The sequence below is a fragment of the Solanum dulcamara genome, chromosome 2 (assembly GCF_947179165.1).
Source record: "Solanum dulcamara chromosome 2, daSolDulc1.2, whole genome shotgun sequence".
In the NCBI taxonomy this organism is placed as follows: domain Eukaryota; kingdom Viridiplantae; phylum Streptophyta; class Magnoliopsida; order Solanales; family Solanaceae; genus Solanum; species Solanum dulcamara.
The window spans coordinates 79,667,134-79,675,056 of record NC_077238.1 but is presented as its reverse complement, the minus strand read 5'-3'; the positions used below and the strand labels follow the sequence as shown (position 1 = coordinate 79,675,056).

The window sequence follows — 7,923 nt, the reverse complement described above, 5'->3', positions numbered from 1 at the left end:
TCAAAATGAACTTTGTGAAAAATTTTAAAGGGCTGAAAATATAAATATATGCGGCTTTATCACTTTATTTATTTATATATATATATATATATATATATATATATATATATATATATATATATTATTTGTAACTTGACAAAATCCAATCTAACTCGTCCATTTATCAGCCCTAATTGATGGTTTAGATTGTGTGTTCATGCTGTAGTATATGCATTTTCATTTTTTGTGTGTTTCTAGAAGTAGAACACCTCTATTTTTAAAATAAAAATACACTTGTGTTTATATACACTGAAAAAAAAATGAAAAAAGTTTTCAAATGTTATAGTAATGAACAAGAGATAGGAAAAAATTGAAATTCTAAACCAAATAAACTTTCTCATAACATCTTTATTACATGAGAATTTTAAAAATCACATCTCTCTCCAAGCATCATATATAGTCAAAAATGCTATTTGTCAGAGATCTTAAAACAAAAAAACTACATCATAAGCTACTATTATTATTATTATTTTATTATTATTATTATTATTATTATTATTATTATTATTATTATTATTATTATTATTATTATTATAATTATAATTATTATCACTTGTGTCCAATATAGGCACAGGAAACTTTTATAATATTATGAATCTGTATATTAAAAGGTAATTAAAACTTATGTTTAATTCCTCTTTATAATTTACTTCTTGTCTGATCCTATTCCAAGAGTGTTCTTCACACCATCAATTGCACCTTGAGCCATATGTATCATTTGCTCTCCTTTCTGTCCCACAAAAAATAAAAATAAGAAATATATATTATGAGAATCAAATATTTGAAAATAAATTTAACTTATATACATTGACAATATATATTTCTTATAATAATTCTAATATGTCGTACCACAGGCAGTCTACCTTATTTTTTCATGTTATAAATCATATTTTTATTAACGATTGTTTGTAATTATATTTTAGGTAATCTGATAGTAAAAGTATATAACCAGGAAATGTACTTATTTTTCAGGTGACTAATTCTATCTTTTATGGATGGTTATTTATAATTAATTTTTGGGATACAACATAGAAACACATCTAAAGTCTTATAGAAAAAATTATCAATTACCCATTTAATATCTTATTTTATTTGATTCTTTCAGGTTCAAATCGACTGGACCTCGTAATCTTGCATAAGATAGATTACCTGCTGAAGAAATCCAGCATTGTGGTCATTGTTTTGTTGAACTGACTCACTTGCTCTTTGGGTAGCATTTTCAGCCTTGTCAATTGCAGAATTTGCCACACTTTGGGCTGAATCTATCCACTGCTCAGTTTTGGCCTAATATCATAAATTAAAATTCAGGCGAATTCAGAATTTGTAATTATATATTCTACAATAACCTCAAATAAATATATAATAATATTTGGGATCAAAAGTCAAATATCTTTGGATATTTTGAAGGATTTTTTGATGCATATATACATATAAAGTCAAGACCAAAGTTATTGGGTTCATAACATGAACCCACATGTTACATTGTGGATCCGTCGTTGGATTTAATGGTAAAAGTGCAGTATGTGATTTCTCATTTAGACGGGTACATCACATATTCAATCTTTGTTACAAACAAGAAGTTTGATATTCAAGTGGAGAAAGGTATTTATTTATTGAGTTTTAAATCGTGTACCATTGATCCTCGAAAATTTTCCAATTATAAAAAAATAGGGAGTACAATTTTGATTTACCTGAGCTTGGCCATGAGATTCACCAGCATTGAATTGAGCACTTGCCATCTTAAATGTTTTGATCTTTAAGAAAGTATATGGTAATTATTTAGGAAAAAAATTGTTTGTTTTTTTTCAAACTTGGTTTCTAATATATTATAAGTAGGAGATCTATAAATAGAGAAGTTCTAAGTTTAGTTGATTGATAAAGCATGATTTGCTGCTTTTTATCCTCCTTCATATGGATATAACATTTTTAGCCTTCCACAAAGTATTTTTATCCATGCACTTTTTAATTATTATTTTTTACTGTTTTTGATAAATCATTAAAAAAAATTATTTCTGTTATTTATAAGTCACTTGTGGTGTGTATTAATATACTTCAACCACTAGTTACTTACATATGCTATTACATTTAGGGTATGTTTTGTAGGAGGGAAACTGTTGTTTACGGAAAATATTTTTTTGAAAAAAAAAAGTGAGTTTCTTACTAAACTTTTAGTGTTTAGTTAGCAAATAAAAAATAATAGAAATCGTCATATATATGATAGAGGTATAGTAAATCATAATATAGACTACAGTAAATCTTAATCCGTGCCAAACTTGGAAACTATTAATATATATTCATAAAAAAATTATGAATATAAAAAAGGTTTAATTATTTTTCCCATTCCATGTCAAATTAGGAAACGGTATTTGTAATGAGGATAATTATTGTTATTCCCATTCCATGTCAAATCAGAAAACGGTATTTCTACAATAAATAGACGTAACACCCCACATATAATTATACTCACCAAACTTTTTCATTACTTTTCAAATTTTCACTTTGTCCGTTTGTTTGTTCAATTAATAATGGTGAGAAGTACTGGAGATGAGGTTAATGATCAAGAGAGAATGCATTCAAGGAAAAATATGTTCCCCCGTGGCATAATCAAATTACGTTGAGGGAAATGGCGTCGTATTCAACTTCATTGTTTGCAAACTCAATCTCACTACTGGTGTTATCCCTTCTCTCAATGTCGCAGCTGGATTATTGGGATTAGATCCTGGACAGCTTTTATTGAGAAATTTGGCAAGTTGAAGCAGCCTTTTACTACGTCATACAGACATGTGTCTAGGCTCATTGATCCTATTCAGTTGGCAAATGTATAACAAGCAGAAAGCAAAAGATTTTGGACCTGCAGTGGCTTTTGGTCTAATATGTGGTGACTCCTTGTGGGGAATTCCAGCATCTGTTCTTGCTCTAGCTGGTGTCAAAGCTCCATTTTGTTTGAAATTTTAGTCACATAATCCCTGTACAGACCTCTTAAGTTTTAGAGTCTTTTGATTGTCTTTAACAATCAAAATTAGGTTAGTATAGCTTTAACATGTTATTTTATTATTTAGTAGCGTTAAGACAAGTTGTGTTTCTATATATTCTTGTTGATTTCGAATTTATAGACGTATTTTGCGTTTTTAATAAAAATTTTGCTTCATTTCCATTGCACATCCAATAAAGATGAACCTTTAATCTGCAACATATACTTTGGTGTACTTTGTTCATTGCGTCTATGAAATATCTCACAATATGAATGAAAAAAGGCGAAAATGGAGAAAACTACAAATATATATGTTTAGTCTAAGACTACTAATTGTAAAGCTTGAATAACAAATGAAGCCACTGTTTTAGTCACATAATCCTTGTACAGACCGCTGTTTTCTAACTCTCTGCAGCAGTAAACATCACGACTCTTCTAGTATTAATGATTCATATGAGAAAATTCAGAAAAGAAAAAACTGGAAGTCGATTTGAACTTGTGATCTAAAGTAACTAACTTTTGAATCCCTTTTAACACCATGCTAGAGTCTGTTGGGTGTGATTGTTGAAAAGAAAACAGAAACTACAAATATACAAGGTATAGTAGTAATACTATTAATGGCTCAACCTTCTTGGGAAAACTGTACGGGATTGACCTAAGATGGACAATATCACACACCGTGTTAAGAGTTTCTTTGGATTGATTAAAATTTGTTGAGAATATAACTAAGTTAATATAAGTATGCTCTCGCTAAGAGGTTAAACTTTTTGATGAGATGGCCACACGGTTCAACACTTTCAGCCCAACAGAATCTTCCCTTAAGTCCAGAAGTTTGCTTTTACCCTATCTGCACAATTTAATTCTTCCAACGAAGCTCATTCAATTGAGCTCCGTGGCCTCAACCTAAGACGGAATTGTGATCTTTATATTAATTTGCAGGTTTGTGAAAAAAAATCAGATGAGTGGCCACTGTTTTCATTTTATAGGTTGATGCAGCTCTAATTGCTACTGGTAGAGCTCCCTTCACGCATGCTCTAGGCCTGGAGAATGTATGTCTTTCGCATAAAAACATATACAATAGTTTACATCCATAGCAGGATTTTGTGCATTTTAATTGTCAACTTTTGCAGATTAATGTGTTGGCGCAAGGAGGTTTTATTCCAATTGGTCAGTTGGAACTAGTCTATTGTCGATACGCTTTCACCTGGCAGTTAATGTTGTTCTTATAATACTTTTACTACTAGGTACCTCACCTTTATTGCATTGGTGATTCAAATGTTAAAATGATTCTTGCTCATGCAGCCAGTGCTCAGGGAATATCTGGTGCGAATGGAACTAATTTACTAATCTATATACAACTTAGTATGACCTTTTCTTATGAAATAGTTGTTGAACAAGCGTCTGGAAAAGACCACTTGCTTAACCATTTGAGGCTTGTTTTACTCATCCTGAAATCAGCATGGTTGGGTTGACACAGGTGAAAACTGAACCACTTTGGATATTATTGCTGTTGCTTGTGATTCTGAGTAGACATATTGGAATAAAGTTTCTCCTTTGCGGGTGGGGAGGATTCAATGTGAACTCAAGTCATTTAACTGGGAAAACAGCCTTTTTTTTTCATTTGAAAAGGTAAGAATTTTATTGTAGTTTTGTTAAGTCTGTGCTGTGCAAGTATCACATGGCCAACAAGGAATAGTATGCTTCTTCCTATCCTTATTCTGCAACATTTACGACTTCTTTTGCGAGCTTGCCTTCATGTTTTTGCTTCTATGTTGTCTCTAGGTGTTGGTTAATAATTGAAGGATATTAAATACTTCACAAATCATTCTTTCCATGGTTGGATGGGGTGAACTATGGTAGCAAACTGCTTTTACTTAGTCTTTCTTTAATTTCATGAAGTTATGTAATCTGCCAGCATCCTATGGATTCTCTATGTAGATGGAAAATTTATTATTTTGTTTCCTACTTCTGTTGCTCCCTTTCCTTTTAACCATATCAAAAATCAAGTATATAATACAAATACAGTAGAGAAGAAGTTATGTCGAAAACAATTAAGAAGAGAGCAAGTAGCGACAACATATAACACAACAACTAAAGCAAAGGAACTGGAAAAATATTGCACGCTATTGCGTTCTCATTTCATAAGTTGGCTAATACTGTGATCAATCAATTGCATTTCAAACATCAGAACCAAAATGCTTGAGATTCCTGTGTTCATATGTTTAGCGTAATATTCTTATATTTAACATGTATATGAACAGACTTGTGGACCCTTTCGTCAATAATCTGTCATATTCAAAATTGTGTTTTGGATTGAGATATCCTAACTTGTTTACTGCTTCTTTGACCTATATAGTTGATACACAGAGCAGACAATGGGGAGATTCTTGGGAGTTCCATATCTTTGGTGTGCATGCTGCTGACCTCATTCATGATTCATGCTGCTAATAATATTCACACTATAAACTGCACATACAAATGCACCTGAGACTGGAATTCAATAGGCAAAAGCTCTACACAACAACATACCCACTAAAATCCCGCAAATGGAGTCTGGATAGAATAGAATGTATGCAGACCTTTACCACTATTTCATAGGGATACAAAGGGGGTTTTCGAAAGACCCTCGGTTCAAAAACATCAGCCCCAAATAAGAGAGAACAAAAGCTATACACACAAATTCACAAAATTAACCACTCTGGGAGTTCACTATTCTTCCAGAGTAATTCAAATTTACACAGGCAAAAGTCTGCAGCAAGAACTCTTTATTCATTCACAACATCGGCGACAAGCACACCTGGTCTCACAGAGACTCCATAAATAATCACATGCACAAAATTTTGCAGTAGAGACAGCAATTCTCTCATTCACGCAGAGACACCACTATTAACACACATCTCCGCCTTCATCCAAAATATACCCAACTATTTTTTTCCTTGGTTTTAGCAAATTAGACTGTTCCATCGCTGTGGCATAACTAAGCAAAACTTATCCAAATATGGATAAACAGACTGAACAGTAAATTAGGACATGGAGAGTATTAATAACAAAATGAATTGCAAAGAGCCAATGAGTAAACAGTAAAATTGGTTTCCATACTTGATGATATTATGAAATACTAGTTCAAATAAGTGCCACTATATTAGCATAACAAACAAAATTAAAAACCAAAAATTTGGATAACAGTAACAGCAAATAAATAGAAATCCAGAAAGCCCATATTACTCTAGATTAGTCTATTCTTCCGCAGCAGATTCACCATTCTTCTTGTTGTGCTTCCTAGCATACCTCTGGTTCCTCAAGAACTTGGGATCCATCTGCATTTAAACATATAATAACAAACTTAGAATACAAAAAGACAAGCTTACATATCCATACATAATAAGCCCAAAATGTTTGCTTCCTTACAAACATCCAAGCTACGGGAAACGTCAACATCTAAGAATGTATTTTTCACTATTTTTACATGAATGTCACACAACTTAACAGTACTGAGACATAGTTTTCCATCATCTAAGCTAGCTATAGATAATAGTTTTTGAAAACTTATCTTCCAATATATGTTTGAAGACGAAATTTGATCCGATTTTCAAATATTTTCAAGTTCCAAAAAATGGCACAATCTAAATTTTGGGTTTTGGGGCTTCCACCCAAAAAAGTTCAATTTTGTTCCAAATAAAATGCATGTTCAAGCACAACTTCAAAACCCAAAATCAATACTTCAACAACTCAAATTTTCAATTTTCAACTTCTAAATCTACTGCCAAACGGAAGCTAAATGCTAATAATAGAACAAGATTTAACTCATTTTCTCAATTTACCCGTAGATAACCGATAGCTAAAGCTTTAAACAAATTGAGATCGACGGGGGGAAATTCAGGATAAGCAAAATCAGTAAATAAAAATTTATGGTTTCTTTTAACATACCCCTTTGGTGGAGCTGTGACGGTGACTCTTCGGTTTCTTGATTCCATTCCTGTGAGCCTTGTACGACTGATTGTGTGCGGTATGATTCTTCGACTTGGCCATTTTTGGTCTTCGATCTCACAATCAAACTGCAGATAGATATGAAAATAGCAAAAATGCAACAGAATTTAGCACCCAAATCACAATTTCAGTTAAAGAAATGCACGAAAAGGAGAAAGAAAGAAATTGAAAGACCTGCCGCCGTCGTTAGGGTTTTCAGTAGTGATGAACAAGAATGGCTTTTAGGGTTTTAGAAGTTAGGTTTATATAAGGCCTGGGTAAAAATGGAAGACCTTGATTTTCTTGGCTCTGATTAGGCCTTTTGGGCTTTAAATGACAAGAGCCCAATCCTATCAATTTTGGAAAAATTGGGGAAATAGCCACTTGTTTCACCCCCTAATAAAACTTGACATGCCAATCCCATTTTAAACTTTAGATACTTAGGTGTGAAATTTGAACTATCAAATCTAACTACAAAATTAGAGCTATCGATAATGTGTTAAATTGAGTAATTTATATAAACAATATTTATTATTGTTGTGTTCTCAAGTTTTTTCAGCAACACACTTAATTTCAAATTTATTTTTTATATTAAAATATTTAAGTGATAAAAGTAGCTCAAGTCCACTTCTAAGATTGGGGAAATAACATTTTTAATTCGTAAGTATTAAAAGTTTAGATTAAAAACTTACATCAATTTTAGCTTTTTTTTTTCAAAAAGCTTTTTTTCTTCAAATCAAACACTCAAGCTCTAACAAACTTTCACCGTGTTACTTTAGTTGATTAATAATAATTTGGGAAGGTCATGTTTTGATATTAATTTAATTTAATTTTTTTACACGAATTTTATTTAAATTGGTTTGAATTATATTTCACATATTAATGCAATACAATTTGACTTATTTAATTAATCTAATTCGCCATTTGACACTCAAGTATGAATGAAC

General features: G+C 31.6%; 2 protein-coding genes across 2 annotated transcripts; both read right to left on the bottom strand.

The window, feature by feature from the left end:
• Positions 1–628: 628 nt before the first annotated feature.
• LOC129878151 (late embryogenesis abundant protein 1-like) lies at positions 629–2,212 on the bottom strand. The gene is made up of 3 exons (XM_055953440.1): positions 1,731–2,212; positions 1,189–1,323; positions 629–769 (listed from the first exon to the last, which is right to left on the bottom strand). The coding sequence occupies exons 1-3, from the start codon at positions 1,776–1,778 to the stop codon at positions 686–688; spliced, it is 267 nt and encodes an 88-aa protein (XP_055809415.1). The 5' UTR covers positions 1,779–2,212; the 3' UTR covers positions 629–685.
• A 3,872-nt stretch (positions 2,213–6,084) lies between these two features.
• LOC129880942 (60S ribosomal protein L29-2-like) lies at positions 6,085–7,278 on the bottom strand. The gene is made up of 3 exons (XM_055955220.1): positions 7,172–7,278; positions 6,938–7,065; positions 6,085–6,327 (listed from the first exon to the last, which is right to left on the bottom strand). The coding sequence occupies exons 2-3, from the start codon at positions 7,037–7,039 to the stop codon at positions 6,247–6,249; spliced, it is 183 nt and encodes a 60-aa protein (XP_055811195.1). The 5' UTR covers positions 7,040–7,065; positions 7,172–7,278; the 3' UTR covers positions 6,085–6,246.
• Positions 7,279–7,923: the final 645 nt, after the last annotated feature.

Excerpts from the sequence above, each read along its gene's own strand:
- LOC129880942 (XM_055955220.1), bottom strand. The coding sequence starts at position 7,039 with ATGGCCAAGTCGAAGAATCATACCGCACACAATCAGTCGTACAAGGCT. Across the intron at positions 6,328-6,937 it reads GTCACAGCTCCACCAAAGGG|ATGGATCCCAAGTTCTTGAG; the intron begins GTATGTTAAAAG and ends GTTTAAATGCAG.
- LOC129878151 (XM_055953440.1), bottom strand. The coding sequence starts at position 1,778 with ATGGCAAGTGCTCAATTCAATGCTGGTGAATCTCATGGCCAAGCTCAG. Across the intron at positions 1,324-1,730 it reads AATCTCATGGCCAAGCTCAG|GCCAAAACTGAGCAGTGGAT; the intron begins GTAAATCAAAAT and ends TTATGATATTAG. Across the intron at positions 770-1,188 it reads ATGCTGGATTTCTTCAGCAG|AAAGGAGAGCAAATGATACA; the intron begins GTAATCTATCTT and ends TTTGTGGGACAG.